This window comes from Corythoichthys intestinalis, chromosome 2 (assembly GCF_030265065.1).
Source record: "Corythoichthys intestinalis isolate RoL2023-P3 chromosome 2, ASM3026506v1, whole genome shotgun sequence".
Taxonomy (NCBI): domain Eukaryota; kingdom Metazoa; phylum Chordata; class Actinopteri; order Syngnathiformes; family Syngnathidae; genus Corythoichthys; species Corythoichthys intestinalis.
Genome location: NC_080396.1, coordinates 39,561,308 through 39,585,373, shown reverse-complemented (window position 1 = coordinate 39,585,373; position 24,066 = coordinate 39,561,308). Strand labels below are relative to the sequence as shown.

Below are 24,066 nucleotides of genomic sequence, written 5' to 3'. Positions count from 1 at the left end.
ACACCGAACAGAGAGCTCGCCATTGGTTATATGCTGTACTTAAAAGCAAGTGTGTCTGTTTGGTGATTAACTCATCTTACAAAGTAGGTCATGAGCCATGCTGGTTGGCAGTTAAAAGTCCATGATTATTGTTGGCAGTTAAAGTCCATGATTATCTGAGGCAAAACTAACTGTCAGCGGTTTTCTGTGAAAAACAACTCCATTTATGGACATGATTGCATTAGGGGAGATGTATACTGACTTCAATACGTATTGAGTACTGCTTGTCATTTTCCCTCCAAAATGTCATGTGACTCGTTACAGGAGTGCTGTCAGCATTGCTGCAGAAATTGAAGAGGTGGGGGGGTCAGCCTGTTAGACGGTACACAAGACGGTACACAAGAAAGCTCACCCGTCACATCAGACAACAGGACATGGTTCCAGTAATCCATGTGCCTTGTTGACATGTGTTCAGCAAACTGTTTGCGGGCCTTCTTGTGTACTGTCTTCAGAAGAGGCTTCCTCCTGTGGTAACAGCCATGCACTCCATTTGATGTAGAGTGCGGCGTATGGTCTAAGCACTTACAGGCTGACCCCCCCACCTCTTCAATCTCTGCAGCAATGCTGACAGCACTCCTGTGACGAGTCACATGACATTTTGGAGGGAAAATGAGAAGCAGTACTCAATTTGGACATTTAGGGATATACGTAGTTTCTAAGGGGTGTACTCACTTTTGTTGCCAGGGGTTTGGATATTAATGGCTATATTTTGAGTTATTTTGAGGGTAAAATAAATTAACTCTATTATATAAGCTGCACACAGACTACTTTTCATTGTGTCAAAGTATCATTCTGTCAGTGTTGTCCCATGAAAAGATATACTTAAATATCTGCAGAAATGCGAATGGTGTACTCACTTTTCTAATGCACTGTATTATTTATGTACCAGATGTCCCCCAATGAGCCATAGTTAAATAAGATTATTTTTTAAATAGCATTTAAAAATTGCCACAACAAATGCCGGTTTGAGTCTTCTTGTATTTTTAGCATTCTTTGAAAGTTATTAGTACACAACATCAGATTTAGAAAAATCTTAGCTAGTGGAAGAATTGACAGGGGCTTCAAATGAGTTATGTCAGGAGATCAGCCAAGGATGGAGGAGACACTGTGCTGCAGTGGCCCTCCTCTTTGGGTAATAATCCAACATATTAAGTAAGAAATTAGAGAAAGTGCAAGCCTCATCCAAGAGGAAGTGGTATTTCTCCACCAGGATGTCATACAGTCTCCAGTTCCGCAGTGGTCCAACACGCCGCAGGATGCCTAGGTAACGACAAACATAGTCACTAATACCATCTTAATCCATTTATTTTGAGTAGAAACATTCACATTTACAAGACACAATACAATGGGGCAAATAAATATTTAGTCAACCACCGATTGTGCAAGTTCTCCCACTTAAAAATATTAAAGAGGCCTGTAATTGTGAACATGGGTAAACCTCAACCATGAGAGACAGAATGTGGGGGAAAAAAACAGAAAATCACATTGTTTGATTTTTAAAGAATTTATTTACAAATCATGGTGGAAAATAAGTATTTGGTCAATACCAAAAGTTCATCTCAATACTTTGTTATGTACCCTTTGTTGGCAATAACGGAGGCCAAACGTTTCCTGTAACTCTTCCCAAGCTTTTCGCACACTGTTGCTGGTATTTTGGCCCATTCCTCCATGCAGATTTCCTCTAGAGCAGTGATGTTTTGGGACTGTCATTGGTCAACACGGACTTTCAACTCCCTCCACAGATTTTCTATGGGGTTAAGATCTGGAGACTGGCTAGGCCACTCCAGGACCATGAAATGCTTCTTACGAAGCCACTCCATTGTTGCCCTGGCTGTGTGTTTGGGATCATTGTCATGCTGAAAGACCCAGCCACGTCTCATCTTCAATGCCCTTGCTGATGGAGGTAGATTTTCACTCAAAATCTCTCGATACATGGCCCCATTCATTCTTTCCTTTACACAGATCTGTCGTCTTGGTCCCTTTGCACAAAAACAGCCCCAAAGCATGATGTTTCCACCCCCATGCTTCACAGTGGGTATGGTGTTCTTCGGATGCAATTTAGTATTCTTTCTCCTCCAAACACGAGAACCTGTGTTTGTACCAAAAAGTTCTATTTTGGTTTCATCTGACCATAACACATTCTCCCAGTCCTCTTCAGATTCATCCAAATACTCTCTAGCGAACCGCAGACAGGCCTGGACATGTACTTTCTTCAGCAGGGGGACACGTCTGGCAGTGCATTGTGTTACTGATAGTAGCCTTTGTTACTGTGGTCCCAGCTCTCTGTAGGTCATTCACTAGGTCCCCTCGTGTGGTTTTGGGATTTTGGCTCACCGTTCTTGTTATCATTTTGAAGCCACAGGGTGAGATCTTGCATGGAGCCCCAGATCGAGGGAGATTATCAGTGGTCTTGTATGTCTTCCATTTTCTAACAATTGTTCCCACAGTTGACTTCTTTACACCAAGCGTTTTACGTCTTGCAGATTCAGTCTTCCCAGCCTGGTGCAGGTCTACAATTTTGTCTCTGGTGTCCTTCGACAGCTCTTTGGTCTTGGCCATAGTGGAGTTTGGAGTGTGACTGACTGAGTTGTGGACAGGTGTCTTTTATACCGATAATGAGTTAAAACTGGTGCCAATAATACAGGTAACGAGTGGTGCCTCTTTAGACCTCGTTAGACCTCGTTAGAAGCAGTTAGACCTCTTTGACAGCCAGAAATCTTGCTTGTTTGTAGGTGACCAAATACTTATTTTCCACTCTAATTTGGAAATAAATTCTTAAAAATCAAACAATGTGATTTTCTGTTTTTTTCCCCCACATTCTGTCTCTCATGGTTGAGGTTTACCCATGTTGACAATTACAATCCTCTCTAATCTTTTCAAGTAGGCGAACTTGCACAATCGGTGGTTGACTAAATACTTATTTGCCCCACTGTATGACGCTTGTTTAAAGTACTACAGCAACTCCTTCAACTTTATCCACTGCAAAAGCAATTATGTGGGATACTTAATACTTAATAAGGTCCTGTAAACAGTTTTATGTTTTGTTTCTGAATTTATGAAATATGTTTGAATATAAGTGCTGAAAACGTGTAGACTGAGAAATATTTAGTGCAGAATTTCTGAGTTATAGCAGTCATCTCTTTTTGTCTTCCTCAACCCGCAGGATCTTATCAACGGGCTTAAATATGGTATCCAATGATAGATTTTCAGATCTTCCATTAAAAAAAGACGAACAAACAAACAAAAAAGAGCCTCTAAATGCTTCCTATAGCTTCTGGTGAGGGTCTGGATTCTATTTCAAGGTACTTGGGAACAGGTGTGAAAGTGGGCTGGAACGGACCGGTACCCTAGTAAAAGATTCGGATATGACGGCAGCTGTCAAAGCCCCATGTTAAATCAACCTGCCAGGCTGCCACACATACTGTACAACTCCAAGACGATCTACTGACGTCATATTCACATTAAAAAATATTTTCTGCTGCTTGTTAACATTCACATTTGGATTCACACCAATCGATAATTTAATTTCTTCAATTAACCTATGATGTATATTTTTGGAAAGTGCGAGCAGCAGAGGAAACCAGAGAAAAATGAAAATTATAACTAGTTATTAAGTGTGTGACCCTACATGAGAAATGATGATGATCAAAAAGGAAGATTTGTTATTGCAATATGTGATTAAGGGCGTATTCACACTAGAAAAGGTCATAGTTCGCTTTCTTTGGTCTGCACCAAAATACATTTAGTTCTGAGTTTTTGCGTGCAGTTCCTTTTAATATTGCAATTTGAGCAATCCACCCAGGATATGACAGTAAACTTACACATGTGCAAAACCGTTCAGTCATTGGACAAAACGGTTTGCGCGGGTTAACAAGGTAAAATAAGAAAGTAAACAATCACGGAACCCCAGTGTACTGCGAACATGCTCATAATTTGTTTTATCCAATGACAAGCATTTGCAGGAAATTTAGAGCATCAGAATTCATTGACGCCAAGTTCATTTTAAAAGGACAGTTGACATTCCGCTGCTCAGTGCTCCACGTTGAACCCTGCCTCATATTAGCCGACGTACTGCATCAGACTGCGATGCTGACAAAACAACATTTCCTTGCTACGGAAGCTTATCACTTGCAAAAAGGTATGTGATTTCAGCTATGGTCCGGACCACGATGCGATCGCTTTCACACCTCTTGGAAGCTAACCGAGACCACCTCCCCAGCGAGGTCTCGTAACGGCTGTTGGATCTGCACCATTTTTCGCTGGTTTGTGTTCAAACCAGCCCAAAAGGTGCGCACCGCAAACTTTTTTCTGTTTGGTCCGGACCAAACAGGGCAAATATGAAGACGTCGTAATATGTAACAGACACAAAATGCATTCTTACCTTGATGAGTGAAGTAGTCTGCAGAGTATTTTCCAGACAAAGCGATGACTGGTGGAATTTTACCAAGCAGTTCCATGATCTGGGTTATGTGATCTAAGCGTATGCAGAAGAAGAATGTGTCATTGATGGATAGAGGGGATGCTCTCTATGATCTCATTTTCATCTTATATCTTTCATTAGGTGTAATGAGCATGTACCTTCCTCCAAGGAGAAGGAGGTGCCTGGTCTAGGTTCAAACAGAGAGTCTCCTGTGAGCAACTCAAAGGCCTGTTATAATGTAGGATGAGAAAACATAGTGAGTAGCATGATCCAGTGAGTATTTATTCAAAATTAATTAGTTCTATCTAATATATTATATAAAGCATCTAATATATTGATTGGTAGACCTCCCCAATTCATAAAATACTGATAAAAATATAATGATAGTTCGGTAGAGGAAATAGTGATACAAAAACATGATTGATTATATTTGCTACCTAATGTAAGTAGCATTGCTATCTTGATATGACTACTGTACTCTTACAACTCTTAAAGGGCAGGTGAAGATATCAATTCATGAGCGTTTCACTCTGTTAAATTGTACTGAGTGTATCATTCGCTGTCTCAAAACTCACATTACCAATGTTTTTTTTTTTTTTGTATTGACCACATAGTTTTTTAGTTACTGCCATAGCAACACTTTGGCATCTTGGGACGCGCCTCATTGCCGACCGCTACCTGATGATGTCCATTCCCGAAGACCTCGCCAGCACTCCAATATGAAAGTATAGCACCACGCTAAACTCGCCATATTTTATAAAAAATTCTGGGTTTTACTCGCGACATTCATCATGACATCTTGATGTGTCGGGATTCATTTCTCAAACGAAAGCTCGAGGCTCTATGAGTGACCCAAAAAAACTTTTTCTGCAAGTATTTGGCAATCTTTTGTGAGAGTCAGGGAGAAGAACTTCTCTCCGGATCCTCGATGGCGTCTTTGTTTTCAACATTTCAGCAACGACAGCTATGAAAGCCAGGGAGGATACAACCTTGGTTTTTCAAAGATGTAAGTAGACCCTTACTGGCTTTTCTAATTGTAATTTTTTTGTTTTGTTTTGTTGCTTGCCTGTCGTAAGACAGCTGTCATGTTGTCTATTCATGTCAATTTGATTATTTTATTACTTGAATGTGACATTTTTTTGTTGTTGTGGCTTGCCTTTCATAAGCTGACAGGCTATATATTCATTTCAAATTGATACATTTATTAGTAAATCTGTATAACTACTCGTGTTTTTGCAATTACTAATAATTATATCACAGAACGACTGGAGAAAGAAAGGTTCAGAGAGGAATCACGATAATAAACATAGGCCTACCACTATTCCTTTCGTGAAGTGTTGAGTTGCCAACCGGCGTCATCACCAACATCTGTTGTGTCGAGTAAATCGTCGTCATCTGACGCCTCAGGTTCAAACATGTAGGGATTAATTGTCAATAGTCTTTCCTGGGAGCCTCGCGAAAGAGCAATCCTGAATGGTTACTTTCGGTGGAAATATCACTGATATCGTTTTTGCTGCTATGCTCGCTGTGGATAGTCTTTTGTTGCGTTCGGGAATTTACGTCACACTTACGGATTTGGGAAGGGACTATTAACGGAGCGCACAAACACTACAAAAAAAAAAAAAAAGCTTCAATTTTCCTCGCAGTTATACATTCAAATGACATGGCTGTTTTGATGAACTCGTCCAAACTTTATATTCGTAAAATTACACCGAAATCCGAGAAGCTCTTCAGCTGCCCTTTAAGGGTACACCATGTGGCGGGGGGATACCGAATGATAAGAAGAGGAAAGATTGGTCAAATAGAAATCTGGTAAGGTAAGGTGAGTGCGCAAGCAATTTTGGTAATGTGTATTAGGGCAAATCACCTGTGAGTATTAACAAGTTGATGTCTGACAGAATACTTTTAGCTATGCGACTGCTCATCCTGGCACCAATAAATTTATATGCTAGCGTGTGGCTAGGTATCCCTAGTCATGCTTGAAGCCACCTAACTCCTGGGTGGGAGCAGTCGGACGGGCCTGGCACCACCCCCTTCTTAAAAGTAGATGGTACGGCGCTCCCCTCTGCCCGCAGCCATGGCCGATGGAACATCATCTGTGCCCCAGGACCTAGGGCGGTCCCCCATCCCATCCAAGTTGCCCCCAACCAGCCTTCGGGAATATAATGAAGGACTGCATAACCACCCTCTCAGGTCCACATCCACCACCACCCGCCAGTCCGCACACACTGCCCCCACCCAACTGGGAACACCGTAGCGCCCCACAGGCCCAGTGCGAGAATAGACCCTAATCCAGGGAGAGCTACAGCCCCCCCACACCACTGGTGTGAGCTGCACGCCGTCCACCAATCAGGACTCCGGGATAGAGAGGATGAAGATGGAGGCAAGAAAATGAGAGGAATCCACCGCAGTGAGTGAGCCCAGGCACCCATCCACTGCAGCTGTCTAAGAACTATGTATGCCAAAAGAACATGTTGACCCACCTGCCACCCTATTATTATGGTTGTGAGGTTCCAGCTTGGCAACCATTAACCCGGTCCAATTAAGAGATTTTGAAAAGATGGTAGTGCAGTGTATGCAGTTTCATGTTTGGTTATTTCACTTTGTGAAAAAATGTAATCCTATTAATTTTATTAATCTCACCATGCAGGCGACGCTCCAGATGTCTGCTGGTGGGCCGTACTCGGACCCCAGTAAAACCTCCAATGAACGATATTGACGTGTTTGGATCTCTTCACAGAAATGTTTGTACTGCTCAAAGAAAGAGATTGTGTAATGTAAACCCCATTGTTGCTTATACAAGAGCTAAAATAGCTACATAATGAGAAAAATGATTTTAAAAAAAGTTTTAAATCATGTTACTTCATTTGTGTTTACCAGAGTGTTCCATTTTTAATACAACCAGCCTCCTGAGGCAAAAAAAAAAAAATCTCCCCTCTACTTTAATTAACAAACACATTACATGGATAATCTTATTATTACTACCGCTTCATGCAGTATGCTAATGACGCCGCGGTAAATACTCGCTAAAGAGGCTCTTCTTTCAACATGGAAGGAGTTCTTGACTGAACCACTCATCACTTCACATTTTTTCCAAATTCTTCCTTGACTTAGCTGTGGATATCCATGTGTGTGATTCATATAGATATTGAACATTTCCAAATATCTCTTTTTCTACCCTTGTTGAAAGTTAATCATTACGTAATAATCACTACGGATTTATATTAAATAAAAATAATAATAAAATTAAAGTAGGATAAAGTAAAATAAGCAACTGACCACCCAGCATGAACTACCGAGGTCTGCAATCTTCACTGTTGTTTCTTTTAACAAAAGCAGGCTAAGATCCTCTTTTCCTAAGAGAAAGGGAAAATTGTACAAAAGTCAAAGCAAGAACTATGTAATAATAACTAGGGCTGTCAAAATTATCGCGTTAACGGGCGGTAATTAATTTTTTTAATTAATCACGTTACAATATTTGACGCATTTAATGCACATGCCCCACTCAAACAGATTAAAATAACAGCAAAGTGTCATTTCCACTTGTTACTTGTGTTTTTTTGTGTTTTGTCGCCCTCTGCTGGTGCTGGGGTGCGACTGATTTTATGGATTTTAGCACCATAATTATTTTTGACATCAACAATGGCGAGCTACTAGTTTATTTTTTGATTGAAAATTTTACAAATTTAATTAAAACGAAAACATTAAGAGGGTTTTTAATATAAAAAGTGTCTAACTTGTACTAACATTTATCTTTCAAGAAGTACAAGTCTTTCTATCCGTGGATCGCTTGTTAATAATTTTAATGCCATCTTGTTGATTTATTGTTATATAAACAAATACAGTACTTATGTACAGTATGTTGAATGTATATATTCGTCTTGTGTCTTATCTACGTTCCAACAATAATTTACAGAAAAATTTGGCAGATTTTATAGATGGTTTGAATTGCGATTAATTACGATTAATTAATTTTTAAGCTGTGATTAACTCAATTAAAAATTTTAATCTTTTGACAGCCCTAATAATAACATTAAAACGGACTTAATAGTGCACAACCAGTTTTGACAAACGCCCACACACACAAAAATACATAGATGTATGTATACAGACTGTACAAACACATTTTGTGCGCTATTGTTTTCTCTTCTACCTGTGATAGGCAAACGTATTTCATGCTAAATCGCAATGTGAAATTGTTTGAAAAGCATAGAATACTGGACATTGAATCTACAACAAATATTTCAGTCATTACATTTAACAGTGAGGGTTTGCTTTTAAACGTAACTCAGAATCTGTAGCAAGAAAATAAGAAACCTGTGCCTTCAGACTTGGTCTCGTCTGCAGTTGGAATGCAGCACACACTGCTGACACACGCTGACATGGCGTGAAACTGCTTTTTTGGACACAGCAGTATGTTCTCAGGTTTGATGTCTGCGTGGATGATTTTACACTGACTGTGAAGGTAATCCAAACCCTGAAGTACCTGAAACAAATGATTACTGTAAAATTATTGTCCCGATTTGTTTCCCTGTTTTAAAAAATTGCCTGCCCCATTTTCACCTGGCTGTTGTGAACCATTTCGGTTTTGCTTTTTTGGTTTTTGTTTTATGCATTGTTTTTCCCCATAAAATTGAATGTTAGCGCAAGCTAAGCGCTTCTTGTGGAACTAAATTCATGTAGAAGTTTCTGCACGGATCCTAAAGGGTCAGAAACTCAGGGCCCTGAACGAGTAATCTATGTCTTCATGATAAAGGGAAGGGAGAAGGCTGAGCTAGAATACCTTTTTACTTCACTACTAATGGGCCGGACCACCTTGAGTGGCTGGCTGTGCGGCAAAAAGATTCCTGTGCCTGGCAGGAGACACTATAACCGGTGTTCTGCCAAAGTGTCTACCCTTGCGAAACGTCCTACCAGAGGCAAATTTGAAACCCAAAATACTACCGTGCGCTTTCAGCTTGTTTTGTTTTGTTTTGTCTTAGAATAGAATAGAATCAAATAGCCCTTCATTGTCATTATAGAGTTGTACAATAAAATTGTGGAGCATCTCCCTTTACAGTGCAGGATAAGTTGAAATCTCAAACTGACTTGCAAGTATGAAAGTATCAAATCTAAAAATATATATATAATGTAAAATCTGCATGGGATAGTCCTATGTTCAGGCAGTGCAAATAATCGAGTGAAGTAGCAGCAGTTTGACAGTGAAGACATTGAATATTGCACGTTAGTATTGCACGTGAGTAAATATTGCACATAGCATATTACATGTAAATGAATATTGGACGTTGGGTGAAGTGGTGTTACATGTGGCAGTTCAGGGTGGAGATTGCTTTAGCAAAGAAACTGTTCCTCAGTCTGTTTGTTCTTGCTTTTAAACACCTATAGCAGGGGTCAGGAACCTATGGCTCTTTTGACCGCTGCATTTGGCTCTCAGACAAATCTTTAATTATTAAAAAATAAATAAATAAATAAATAAATTTAAAAGTTTTGTTATGTAATTCGAAGGGCGCTAGGACCTTGGGGAAAACCTGGCGTGTGTAAGGGCCACAGGGGTAGCGTTAAAAAGAGAAATCAGTAAGGGGCGCTCACATTTTTTCCTTTGGCAAGCCAGTGATCAGGCGACATTCAGGACAGGTGTGGCAGTGGAGAACCCAAGTCTGATGTGCGTGTGGCATTCAATTGAAATAATAGCTATGCATCTGTAGTTTGGTGCAGACAGAGATTAAATGCTTAAGTCTGTTGCTACACATTTAATTATGTTTTACTTTCCATTTTCTTGTACAGCTGAAACAAGAAAAAAAAAAAAAAAAAAACACGTCCGTCTCGCATTGCTGCACAGATGGCTCATTTCTTATTTGCTCTAAAATGCAAATCATTATATAATTAATAAACAAATACAAGTTTTTGTGACAAAACATTTAACTTAGACACTAGCATTCTCTTGTCGTCCGCTCACCATTACGGACACATCTGCAGTTATACATAAACATACTTAACGGTTAATATATTTCTGAACTATATTAAGACACAGTACACATCACAATTATCCTAAAACAAAGCAATCCGCTTTATTTTACACAGTGAAGGAGATAGTATCTTTTCTCGTCTAACTGTTTGCATTACTCTAACACACTTAATATGATCAATCAAGGAATAGTATTGTTTCTCGTATTTACTGTGTGACTGTTTGTATTACTCCAACACACCCAATTTAAAATAAATAGCACTTACACCATAGTTTAATGAAAACAAACAGAATAAAGGGTATAAGAGATAAATAACGCCTTGTTATCACGGAAGCCCAGCCCGTGCGTCATACAACTAACTGAGCAAGATTGACGCTGACAAGCCCACGTCTGCACCACCCACCAAGTCTCGCAACCAGTTCTCCCGGACTGTCCACGACAAATGGCAGGACGATCTGTCCTAACACGAGGAACAAAGGAGAACACCAGATATCCAACTGATAACACGACTGACAAGACTCCAAGAGCCCCGTTACGCTGAGGTGGCAAAATCCACATCCTCGTTGCCCGGACAACAGTAACTCCCGAATCCTCCTGTGCAATCCACAAACAGACAATAATCCCAAACACACCCTTCTTCCTGCCCACGGACCGCCTTGCGAGGGCCTTCACTGAATGTTTAACTAAGCGTTGTCATTTTTCTCGGGAACTTCTGATATGGTGACCTTGGGACGAGTTTGCGTCCTGCTTGAGTGTTTTCTGTTTCGCCTTGCTGTTTTGATCTCTGTCGACCTGAATAAATTGCCAACTCTATTTCGGTGAGCCTTCTTTAAACCTTTCAAGATGGAGTCAGTACAAAGGGTTAAGACTAAGGTGAACGCGTGGAGTTTCCCCTTCTGGCCGGATTGTCAGGGCTCCCCCAGCCTGGACCGTTGGATATGTGCCAGCACGGGTCCGGCGGTTCGGCTGCATGCATATCGGACAATTTTGAAATTTGGCCAAATTGGGGGTCTCAGAGCAGAACTTCAAGTCACTTGAATGTTTTCCACTATAAACAAATATTTAAACATAGTAATATCAAATAACAAAGATTTAAATACACTTTGTGACGAATGTGGTCAACAGATCAACACTCTGCTTTACAGCTATAATAAGAAAAATACAATGCTTTAAAAGCTATAACAGGAAAACACACGCCAAAAGTATTTTGAGGCAATGTAAAGATGAAATAAGACGACAAAAACAAAAATAGTAACTACTTGCAGCTTTTAATCGATGTGCACACGCGTGCGCAAGTAGACTAGGCAATGGTAGGACGTCTCGCGAGGTAGAAGGAATTCCCAAACTCTAGAGTGTAATTTATTTGAAATATCACCAATGAAGGGTGACTCTTATTCATTTACACAAGTTCTATTGTTAACAATTTAAAAAATAAAAGGTTTGTAATTTTTTTCCGGCCTTTTTTGTTGCTGTAATATACACTTCTAACTGATTTGGAACTTTAGGAAATAGATAACATGAAGAGGACCCACACAATTACATTTTTCATTCAGCCATAATGTACCTGAGTGAGTATTGTTTTCACAAATGGCTGCAAAATTCGGGAATTTCCAGAGTGCAGCTGCAAGCTTCTCAGGTTTGGTCCGAGCAGCTCCAGTACCAGACACGTGTCTAAACAGTATTATAATTAAGGACTACAAGATGGCCAGTAGAAGCTAAATCAACTATCATCAACATCTGTTCTGATTATGCAGGTTGATCTATCATCGATTCCAGTATTTTTAAACTGCTGTGCCGTGAGATATCGTCAGGTGTGTCGCGAGAAATTATGTAATGTTGCTTTTCTTTTCTTTTTTTCTTTTTTCTTTTTTTTAAACGTCGTCAGGCGGAGTTGCAGTAGGAAGGAAGGAGTAGGAAGAAAGTTCTAGGTCGTTTGCAGATGAGCGAGGTATTGCTCGTGTCGCGTTCAAAAACAGCTCGGATTTCTAGCCATCACCCACCTTTCTGTCCGTGACAATGTGGATCCCAGCCTGTCTACTGTACACCATTTGACTAGACTCGTCAAGTGTCAATGTACATGAAAGTGGCCTTTCCATTTTATCCATATGTGACAACCGTCAATCCTCCCCTTGTATTTTACTCCAAAACATTGTCGAGAACAGCAAGGTGGCTGTTGGATAAAAATCCGAGCAGTTCTTGAACGCGACACGAGCAGCTATCCAAACAACGACATGGTGCCAAGCAAGCTTAAACGTCATCCCCAAACGAAACACCAGTCACTTCAAACAATAGGCTTTTGTTCGCTTTTGTGAAAATATAGAGAAACGGGCAACTTTTTTGAGAAAACCTACAGAGTAAACAAAAAGCCCTCAAAGCCAGTTAGCTTGTTGCTGAACTTGTTGCTAAATCCAAAAAGTCCCACAATGTAGCAGGGCCATTAATACTACCTGTCTGCACAGTCATTGTCAGCGAGATGCTCGGCCATGATGCAGTTAAGGACATTGCTAAAGTCCCCGTCTGATAATTCTGAGCTTTTCAAGCCTAACTGCTATAAAAAATAAAAACGGAGAGAGTGAGAGCTGTGGAAGAAGATTCCTGCAAGATATCGGCTTTATGTTAATCTAAACAAGCTTTCACATTGAGTAAGTATAAACACTGAGAAATTATGTTTTTTATAATTAAATATATTGTACGGAAAGTAATTTTAAAACAATTGGGGTTTGTAGATAGCCGTGGGATTTTTCCAATGTAAAAACGTGCCGTTACTCAGAAAAGGTTGAAAAACACTTATCTATTCATCCATCATTAAACAATTGTTCCCTTAGGAAATGCAACCACAAATCATCTGAAAATTCCTTCCACTCATAAAATTATTAATTTGATAAAATTATCAATTGTCATAACAATTTTAGGCCTTTTGTTAGGTCAAGCGCATAGTCAAGGGGCGTTTATAGCAATTAGAACTAATCAATTGAAATGAGCTGAAAGGATCCGGATTCCGTTGTCTCCAGCCAGCTTGAACTCATCCAGCAGATGAACAATCCTTTGACTGTGTGGATGTCAGCTTAACGGACCAGCAGTCTATGAAGCAAAAAGAGAGAGAGCAAAGTCAAAACAATGGGTATCCAAAGATTTTGAAGGGGAGTAAAACAGTAGGACTGACACATCTTAGGAGAGAGAGTTCATCCTGTCCTGACTGAGAAAAACCCGGTCCACTCTTCAGAACTTTCACTGCGACACTCTGGTCCCGTCTGAAAGAGGCACAATATAGTTTGAAGTGAATGTTCACGCAACAATTCAGTAGCATGTCATTAAATGAAACAATACAGTGCATTATTATTATCAGATAAATGAATGAATAAATCATTATTGTAATTACATCAGCACTCAATTATAATAATATACAATAATATTTCATACTTTATTTCACCAAATTCTATCACTTTGTAGGTCATACTTCATGTACAGTTGTTTTGTTTGTCGGTATCTTACCAACTTCAAAATGGTTTTGAAAACATTTTGTGGCTAAGTTTTTTTAAGTAAAAATTGTAGCGCTAAAGAGTGGATTTACATTAGATCAAGGCAGTGCCACACAGTGGAGAAGTAACCCCAGCCAAGCTTGGAGAGCACCTTGTATCTTCTGTTCAATGTGTCATCTATCTGTACAGGATGGTAGCCTCCTGAAGGATAATAGAAAATCAAGATTAAAGATTGATATTTTGTGTAGATCAATGTCTTCAAACTTATTCTGGCATTGCATCACATCTTTTGTATTAATATTTTATGGTAGTGATAGTTTTATCCAAGGAAAAGATATATGTTTTTTGTACAATTCATAAAATATTTACTTTGCTTTTATAGCATGATTCACATCAACAATGCTTGTTGGAGAAGAAAACTGTTTTTAAAGGGCAGGAGATCTTCAACCCGCAAGAGACCAAGCTATTTCAGTGACTAATAAGACTGTGTTCATTTGTGATCCCAGTGACTTTACAGTATATACAAAAATGTCAATATTTATGATTTTTTGGGGGGTTCTTCGTATGTATTTAACTCCCTAACATATGCATCAGGTTATGAAAGAATGTACAGATTTGATCATTTATTTTTACAAAAAAAAAAGAGAGAAGCCAAAATACAATAAACGACAGAACAATATTTCACCTATAGATTCTATTTCTTTTTTTTTTGCATCATTGACGAAAAAAAAAAAATACTAGAAGAGTAAAGTCTCTTCCTGTAAACTATGTATGACAACGTGGTAGGATGATTATCGCAAGAACCGGTGACTAGAAAATACGCCAATACTTCAACAAAAATCTCAGTCAGCTGTGTGCAATTACCGTATGTGCCAACATTGTGTTTGTTAAAGTGTAATAGCATAGATATTGTTTAGATATGGTAAAAGAAATTATATCACTGAACTATCTGAAACGTACCACTCTAAATGGAATACCTGGTCATGGTAATGAAATAGAATTAATTAATCATTTAATTAACTAAATCTGAATCTATCATATTCAAAAATCTTTTCCCTGGGTCATAAAAATTCCCCTCACAAATTAGGATTATACTAGGCAAGGCAAGGCAAATTTGTTTATATAGCACAATTCAACACAAGGCAATTCAAAGTGCTTTACATCACATGAAGACCATAAAAATCACATTTAAATCAATACAACGTAAAAACCAAGACAATCAAAATAGGAAATAAAATTATACATAAAAATCGCATTTAATCACAAATAGAGTAAAATAAATAAATAAAAGTAGAACAAAAACTACTACTACTAATAATAATTGAAATCAGCAATGGAGATAAGCACAAGAGGAATAGAAAGCAAGTAGACTGAAATATATAGACAGTTATGGATATGCAGTGCTAAACAAAAGCGTTTTTAGCCTTGATTTAAAGGAGCTAACAGTTTGAGCATACTTCAGACGTTCAGGTAACTTGTTCCAGAGGTGAGGAGCATAATAACTAAATGCTGCCTGACCCTGCTTGGTTCTTGTTCTTGGAACATGCAGGAGACCGGTTCCAGATGACCTTAGGGGTATATATGTCTCATAGGAATCTTACAAATCAAGCAAGTATTTTGGTCCAAGGCCATTAAGTGCTTTGTAGACGAGCAGTAGTATTTTATAGTCTATCCTTTGACTCACTGGAAGCCAGTGTAGCGATTTCAAAACCGGTGTAATGTGGTCCAGCTTCCTTGTAGCTACCTGGATGGGTCGATCCTTGTGAACTTCCTTGAAAAAATGTAGAAGAAATAGACTGACAAGTTCCTTGTAAGGAGTTTTTTCCGTTCAAAATTAGAAAAAGGTTTGCCTGGTGGATGACTGGTTAGCACGTCTGCCACACAGTTCTCTGATCTAGGGTTTGATCCTGTGTAGAATTGAAATATTCTCTCCATGGATGCATGGGTTTTTCCCTAGTACCCTGGTTTCCTCCCACATCCCAATAACACATATGGTAAGCTGACTGGACACTCCAAATTCTTCATAGGTGTGAATGTGAGGGCATTTGTCTCATTGTGTCCTGCAATCTCCTAGCGACCGCCTCAGGTTAAATACCATCTCCTGCCCATAGTCCACTGGGATAGGCACCGGCAAAAAAAGTGGTCTGGAAGATAAATTAATGAATGAATGAACAAAAAATGGTGCACAAAAATACATTTGACCGAGTAGGGTCATTTATGACCCTACACCAGTGCTTCTCAATTTTTTTCTGTTACGCCCCTCCAAGGAAGACTTGAATGTTTCGCGCCCCTCCCAAACTCTCGGCCGCCACTGTAAATAGTATCATTTGTTTATAAAATTACTATTATAAGTACACCTCTGCCTTGCACTGTGTCCTTTTTTTTTTATTAAAGAAAACAAGAGTAACATTGATCAACTTATAATAAAGTATAACTTTATTAATATTGTTTTGTTTGTAATGGAAAAGACTTAAATCACCTCAATTTGCCTGAATTAAAAAAAAAAATACAAGGCACATCCAAACTGTAAAAATACACTCAAGGTACATTTTTGACTATTTGATACTGAAAAATAAAATGTGGTAAAATCAATAAATAATAACAATTTCAAATTGATTAGAAACATTAACTCACGAGGACAATATGCCAAAAAATTTGACAGAAAAAAACAAAACTGAATAGAAGAAAAACGGCAGTGTCATTGGACAGTGGGACAGTTTTTATTTTTGCTGTTCGCAGTGTCACCTCCTTTGCAATGTTTTGCAATGGTGTGGGGTTATTTTGCAATGAGCATGCTAACAGTGCTCACTGGTTTACTGATATAACACTGACAAAGCGAAACGACTGTTGGAAATATTCGGCACATTTTTGCTGAAAAAAAAAATCAAGCGGCTTATCAATGGGATTGGGGTCTAATATCTTTAAGCAAGGGCATAGGTTTGCATAGGGACGGTAGGGACATAACACTACCAACTTTTCAGGATTCTCGAATAGTCACCACCAACTTTTAGGCAACCTTATTTACATAGTATAATGACTTAAAAGAGCATACGACAGGAGAAAAAAAAGTCTTAAATGGCATTGTTATGTGAATTAGAATCATATTTTGAGACGATTCGACTATATACAACAATTTAGCAAAGCGCAGATGATGAGAAATTAGTCTTTTAATCTTCCAGTTAGCCACGCCTACCATTATAGGGCTTTAGCGTCCCCAACAGGTGGATGACGTCAGCGGTAGACTGGGCTCATCGGTTTTACTATTCAGCCCATTGAGGGGGAATTATTCAGAACAAGGAAAACGCGACGAAGAGAGCCGCAAAATGTCATTGTTTCAGTCTCTCTACTCCAATATTTTTACAGGATATTCTTTTTATCCAAGTATTTTTCCCCAATAGCTATATAAATGGCTTGAGAAGGACCAGTCAGCCCGTCGAGGGGGAACTATTCACAACGAGGAAAACGCGACGAAGAGAGCTACAAAATGTCATTGTTTCTGTCTCTTTACTTCAATATTTTTACAGGATATTCTTTTTATCCAAGTATTTTCCCCAATTGCTAAATAAATGGCATGGTCATGACAAATAACAGTCTTGTGCCAAATGGAATATGAAATAATAAAAATGCATTTATTCAGGATGACATGGCAAAATTACTCCATAATGGTCAAAACTGTCGACTTCACCTTTACTGTCGCACCTCCCGAACGATATTTTATGACACCTAAATCGGACATATGTCATTTCCCTTCCCCGGCTTCGGAGAATGTAAACAAACCAAAAGACGTGGCAGCTAGCCGACATGCTAACCCGAACCAAGTGATGTTTCAAAGTCTTCGAAGCGGAAAATCACACATAACTAGCCTGGATTTATTGACATGACGACCCGGTTGTCGATTGTCTTTGCGGATCGGCAAACCGCCCGGCGGAGAGCAATTTACAGTTCGTTCCCCGGAGGAGGGTGGCTGCAGTTGTTGTGCAGCTAACATGCTGCTAATGTGCATGAAGAGAGCTTTTTACATGCCTATCAATGATCAAATGTAAGTAGTCCTTTATTTAAAGCAAGTTTGTAGTGTTTACTTTGTAATCGCTGTATTCGTATTTGACATAATACAAAACAAGACGTTTACTCACTTCCTCGTAAGTCCAATGGTCCCACAGTAAATATCCACGGTGAATGGGAAGCTTTTGAAACTCCAAAAAGGCGCATACGCCTCTCCCTCATACAGAATGATTTTTCTGCAGCCGTTTGGCTGGCGTGATGCGAAAAATAAACGTATTAATCCGCAAAATCAGCTGAATCCTTCGTCCTCATACACAACAGTACCTGTATAGTGAAGAGGACGTCTTCTACCGTACACGTCACAGCGCCCTCCTCCTCAATGCAAGACCGAAGCCGGAAGTCACTCATTTTCATGGCGCGGGATTCAAAAAACAAAATAAATATAGCGATCGCTTCCACACACATCCAAGCGGTCCATATCATTAAAGAGCATAAAATACCGCGTGTATTATGAAATAAACATGCTTTTTCGTGTCACATGCACTTTAAGTTATATAGGTAATTTAGATTGTCTTCCCATATGTTGTAATGATAGAATTGGCCCTACCATTATTAGGTGCATTACAGTACTTTAATTATGTTCAGACTTATATTCACCCCTTTTCACTTGCTGAACGTGCCAGTCCATTTCCCCCCCTCAAATGCACGTATGATTGGCTGATGATTTGACCCCTCCCCTACAGAAATACACCACCTCAGCCCCCCTTCAAAGACCAGGGGTATTAGATTTTTTTCCCCACCAGCAGCAGCCACTGTAAGTAACGTAAAAACGTAAATGTTGTGTAGGTGGGGAACACACCACTAATTTTGCTACTGAAAGTCCGACCTGCATCAGAGTTAGCATAACATTAATGTGTGTGAATTTCTTGAACTCGAGGAGGAAGTTGCTTTGAGAGAAATATCCTCCTGGATGTTTTCTACTGTTAACTTTAATTAAACTAAGAAATGTAGTGAACCAAGGTTTACCCCCTTCTCCCCAGTTTTCATTGTTATTTTATTTATGTGGTCATAAAGCAGCCCAAAGGAGCTTTCATTTTTTGTTGAGTTAGGCTGCGCTTGTGGACAAAAGCAGTAGTGCTTTACTTGAAAAGTAAAACGTGTACATGCAGGTTATGCTTTTATATCGTTCCTACCAATAATGAGACCAAACCTACGCCCTTGTCTTTAAGTGACGTCTTAATTGATTTGGCTTCCCGCTGTCCGCTAGTCATTTTTAGACACAGTAAACAAAGTGGTCCCAAACAGTCCGAAACCAGTGCATTCGCGGTGGCCGGGAGAGAACCGGAGGTGAGGGCGGTCGTCATGACGATCCCAAGCCAAAAATGGCACTTCTCGGACGGACACGTGAGAACCGGAGAAGACGGTGGGTCGCTACTTTAGTTCGGCCGGGAACTGGCTCTCGAAAACGACGCACAGCTCTTCATCTCTTTTCTGTGTGCTCTCGCTTGGTTCAAAAATACTGCGCGCACTTTGAAAATGAGAGCGCCACTGCCACCCACTGAGTGGATGTGCAAGTACACTTTATTGTAGTACGGCAAAAAAAAAGCATGTTCCTCGAGGTCACATGCGCCACCCCTGGGGGTGCGCGCCCCACTATTTGAGAAGTACTGCCCTACACAGTCGCTTGAAGATAAACAAATGTATCAAATCTTGCCACACTAGACTCCTAATAAGCTCCTGAATAAGTCATTTGTCTCGGGCTTTCACATATGTTATCAAACCACCACGAGTGATGTGCACAGGAATTGCTCAAAATAAATATGAACATATACTGTAAGACTACATAATTGTTTGAAGTGTGTACTGTAATTTTAAACAGAATGTGAATTTTAATTTGAAGAAAGAAGATTAGCTCAGATTTTATGACCAACTTATGCAGACATGTAAATATTTCACATATAATATGTTCATTCACCCACTGTATTTTTAGACTAAAAGGTGAACCGGATTATAAAATGCACTTTCAATGAACGAGTTGATTTTTACACATAAGGAAGACTTTATTATAAGGCATATGCATCAATGTACAGCATTTGTCATAATTATTGTTTGATTTATTAATCAATTACTTATTGGTTATATTGCTCTATTTATTGGTTTGATGGAGCATGAGTGCATATATACAGCACTTTACTCTAAAGGCATAGTGCAGTTATGCCGCAACAAAATATTTTTCATGGAGAAAGACCTGAATTCATAGATTAGGTGCGCTGTCACATTTGGGAAAAAGAGAGGATTTGAAGTGCGCCTTATACTACGGGGGAAAACAAGTATAATATTATTATTGCCATGTGTAAATCAGCACCAAAAATGGGGTTTAGAAAAACATCATACCATAACAGTATTCTCTTGGGTCTTCAGCGTCCTTGGGCTCCAGCTGCTTGAAGATTCCCAGGGCCTCGGAACTAAGGGATAACCCAGATTTACTCTTGACAAACACACACACATGCACGCACACACAAATATGTGAAGACAACGACACCTACAATCATACTCAACAGACCTCGATCAAGGCCAAACAATCAGCAGCAGGAGCAGCACCTGTTTGATAAGCACTCCCTGCTGAGGCCTGCTTTTTCCCCATTAAGATTCATGCATTATTCACTTAGAAATGAAAGAAAATAGGGGGAAATACCTATTTTTCAGCTCATCTATCTCGAACGGCCTTAATCTGAGTTAGCTGCCAGGCAACGCACTTCACATACAATGCAATAGTTTTATAATCCTTCTCGTTGACAGAGCAAGAAAATGCAAAGACCTCCACATTAAGTTGCTTGAATTGCCATTTGTGTTCACAGTGCATTGTCTACACACTTGGATTTCATATCATGTTGCTCGGGTCATTGAAAAAGTCATCACAGATTAATTTTATAATGATAAATTGACCCCCTGACCATGGTTTAAAGAGGTTGTATTATTTAAACTCAGCTGTTGACTATTTTGGCACCTGTGATATTGGCTACAAGAGAATAATAAGCCAGAAAAAAAAAAATTGGATATATATACATATATATATATATATATATATATATACATACATACAAAGCTGTGCATCTCTAGGGATCTATGGGCAGTGGGCGGAGCTCAGCTGGCCCGAGCGCTTTTTCTCTCTGCATGATGATTGGATTATTTGTCTGAGGCTGAATCCCTTTTGGACTGACAGAGAAAAGAGGGAATTAATGATCTTTTCATATTAACATCCACTGGAGGCATTTTTCAATTTTCATTCTGTTGTACTGAGTTGAACCGGAGACTTTCATAATCATCCTAGCGACACTTGCTTTGTTAAAAAAAACTAGCGAAAAATTGAGCTTCTTGTGTGTGTTTTTTTTTTAAAATTTTCATTGTAGCTGCATGTGTTTGGAGGCTTGACTTCTGGCACTCTAGTTTCTTACCCTACCGAGCAGCCGGTGCCGTTGAGCCCCTCCACCATCACAAAGCACTTACAGGCGGACACACTTTGAGCTTCCGCTCATTGAAAAACCAGCATCCACCACTGCCTGAATCTAAACATTTTAAAATAAATAATGATGGCATTCTTCTTCTCCAAGTCTTTGGTTTTCAAGTTTAAAATATAAAGAACAACAAAAAGGCTTAAAAATCATGCATGAGGTTGAAGAGCGGATGCGTACCGCCAACGGCGACTCCTCTCCATTGTGTCCGACCAGCTGAAATAATCTCCTAGCTCCAAAAGTCATCAACGCAAATCAGCCAAATATAGAAATTGTAACTCCTTTGGTTCTGGTCCTAAATTCACCAATGGAATATATTCACAAATGTAATTTCTCTCTTGATTTCCCCCTATTTCCTAATGTCAAGGTGGTGCTGTCGTGCCAGTCCAGTCAGACTAAAACGAGTGCAAGGAGTAACAGCTGCTCTTTTTTTTTAATCCTTTGACTAGGAATCTTGACCTTGAGTTCAAACGGGTCACAGAAATCTGGAACAGGAGTATGATCCCCTCCCTCCAAACACATCAAAAATAGAATGGCACAAAAGTGTATGTACATGTATCCAAAGAGATCTGCTCCATCTCCTGTATATGGGATTAATTTAGTCAAATGTTTAAGGAAAGAAACACCAACCTAAAACGAAGACATTCTAAAATATCCATATAATAGTTCTTCTGTCACTTCTGTTGACTGCTATCACTAAATATAAAAACGACACCGTGTGTGCTTGATGTGTGCATACGTGTGTTAAACTGAGAGAGTGAGAGACAGACAGACAGACAGTTGGACTGTATGGGAGTCCCATCTGGCTTTTCCTTTTGTGCACAGCTGTTCAGCAAGTCAGAATGCACACTTTTATAGTCAGGCTCTGCTATCACATCAAAGCCAAAAGCTAAGAGAAGTGATATTGTTAGACACACATATCAGAGTTGGCTATTAGTATTATCTAAACTGGCACACAAACACAACATATAACATCATATACAGTGGGGAGAACAAGTATTTGATACACTGTCAATGGGTTTTCCCATTGGCAGTGTATCAAATACTTGTTCTCCCCACTGTAGCATAGTCACCGGAGCCAGGGAAAAAAGTGCCTGTGCACCAAAAAACTATTGTCATGAATCATCCATTTAGGAATATCCAAATCAACTTTAAACAATTTCGTTAAGTAAGGGTGCTTCATTTTGGATTCTGGGAAGGATTTAAGAAAAAATATCAGACAAAACAGCAATGCAGGTCTGATGGATTGAATTTTTGCGTTTTTAATTTCTGGGGAAATGGCTTGTTTGTTAGCTCTTGGCTACAACTAACAAATAATTTTAGAACCCATTAATTGAATAAAAATGCGTCTTGCATTTAGGTTTATTGCCAAACACCCTCCGTCCCCCCTGATTACTGCTTTACAATATTATACAAAATACATGCTTGGCTTAGGTTACCTGGAACCAATTTGCTGTGTGTTCCTAGAACAAGAAGCAGGCAGATTGAGGTGGTATACAGGTATTATGCTCCTCACCTCTGGAACAAAATTACCTGAGGATTTGAGCTCAGCTCAAATGGCTACCTCCTTAAAATTAGGGCTAGAAATGCTATTTTTATACTAGCGTATTCATAATAGGAGTGGGAACCTTTTGGTACCTCACGATACGATACGATTTGCGATACAAAGCTCACGATAACGATGATCTGACGATATTGCGATACAATGATTATCGATACACTGGTCAGGAAATCATTCTAGGATATTCTACAAACAACTAATAAACAGAAAAACAAGCTTCTGCTGTGAATTGGACTGAGTAAATCACTAGTAGATGTCCAATCCGTTTGAACTGGGAGAGTGGCAGCGAATTCATACGCTGCAATTCCTCCCACTTCAAACGGATTGAACGTCTATGGCCGTCAGTGGCAGCCATTGCCAGGCAATGAGGTAATTTTGGGCCATTTAAGGTCATTTACCTGTTGATGTTGAGTTACTTCCTGTTGATTATGGGGTATTTTATGGGTCACTTCCTGTTTATTTTGAGTTACAGAACAGGAAGTGACCTGGGAATCACCCAAATGAATAGGCAGTGACTCAAACTCAACAGGAAATGACCTGTAAATGCCTTAAAATGAACTGCAAGTGACCTGTAAATGCCCTGAAAATCGGACAGAATGACTGTGAATGCTCTGGTTTCGAATAAACATTCCCAGTCTAAATAGATTGGGCGCCGTGCACCGTCAACGCAGCCTTAGAGTTAACTGAGACACTATTATGGTGGAAGATTTTGGTAGCAATTTGTTGGTTCCTTCTCATTTTTGTCCACATTGACACCTTTTCATAACATTATCTCGATTCTTGGCAGGAGCATATCGATAACCTTTTGGGATACAAAGTATCAGGATGTATCACCATTTCGATATTTTGGCCCATCCCTAATTCATAACTGCTCCTATTGTTCAAATACCCATCTGTATGGTTTTTGCTTTTTATCCTTTTTTTTTTTTTTTTCTCTCTCTTTCCTGATTGACTTTTTTGTTTTGACTGTTTCACTAATTCAATCTGACTTATATTTCCTCTTATTTGTGTTATTATTTCTAAACTGTCTTGCTGGTTTTCACCTGATGTAACCACTTATAATGTCCTAGTGTTGTAAATTTGCCTT

General features: G+C 39.3%; 1 protein-coding gene across 1 annotated transcript; it reads right to left on the bottom strand.

Annotated features, from left to right (window-relative positions):
- Nucleotides 1-975: 975 nt before the first annotated feature.
- si:ch211-220i18.4 (SRSF protein kinase 3) lies at nt 976-21,817 on the bottom strand. The gene is given in 12 exon segments (XM_057829898.1): nt 976-1,299; nt 4,421-4,513; nt 4,618-4,687; nt 7,103-7,210; nt 7,739-7,815; nt 8,777-8,945; nt 11,990-12,096; nt 13,419-13,506; nt 13,589-13,676; nt 13,997-14,105; nt 20,301-20,371; nt 21,599-21,817. Coding segments are annotated over 12 exon segments (1,188 nt in total). The 5' UTR covers nt 21,622-21,817; the 3' UTR covers nt 976-1,114.
- Between the last annotated feature and the right edge of the window lie 2,249 nt (nt 21,818-24,066).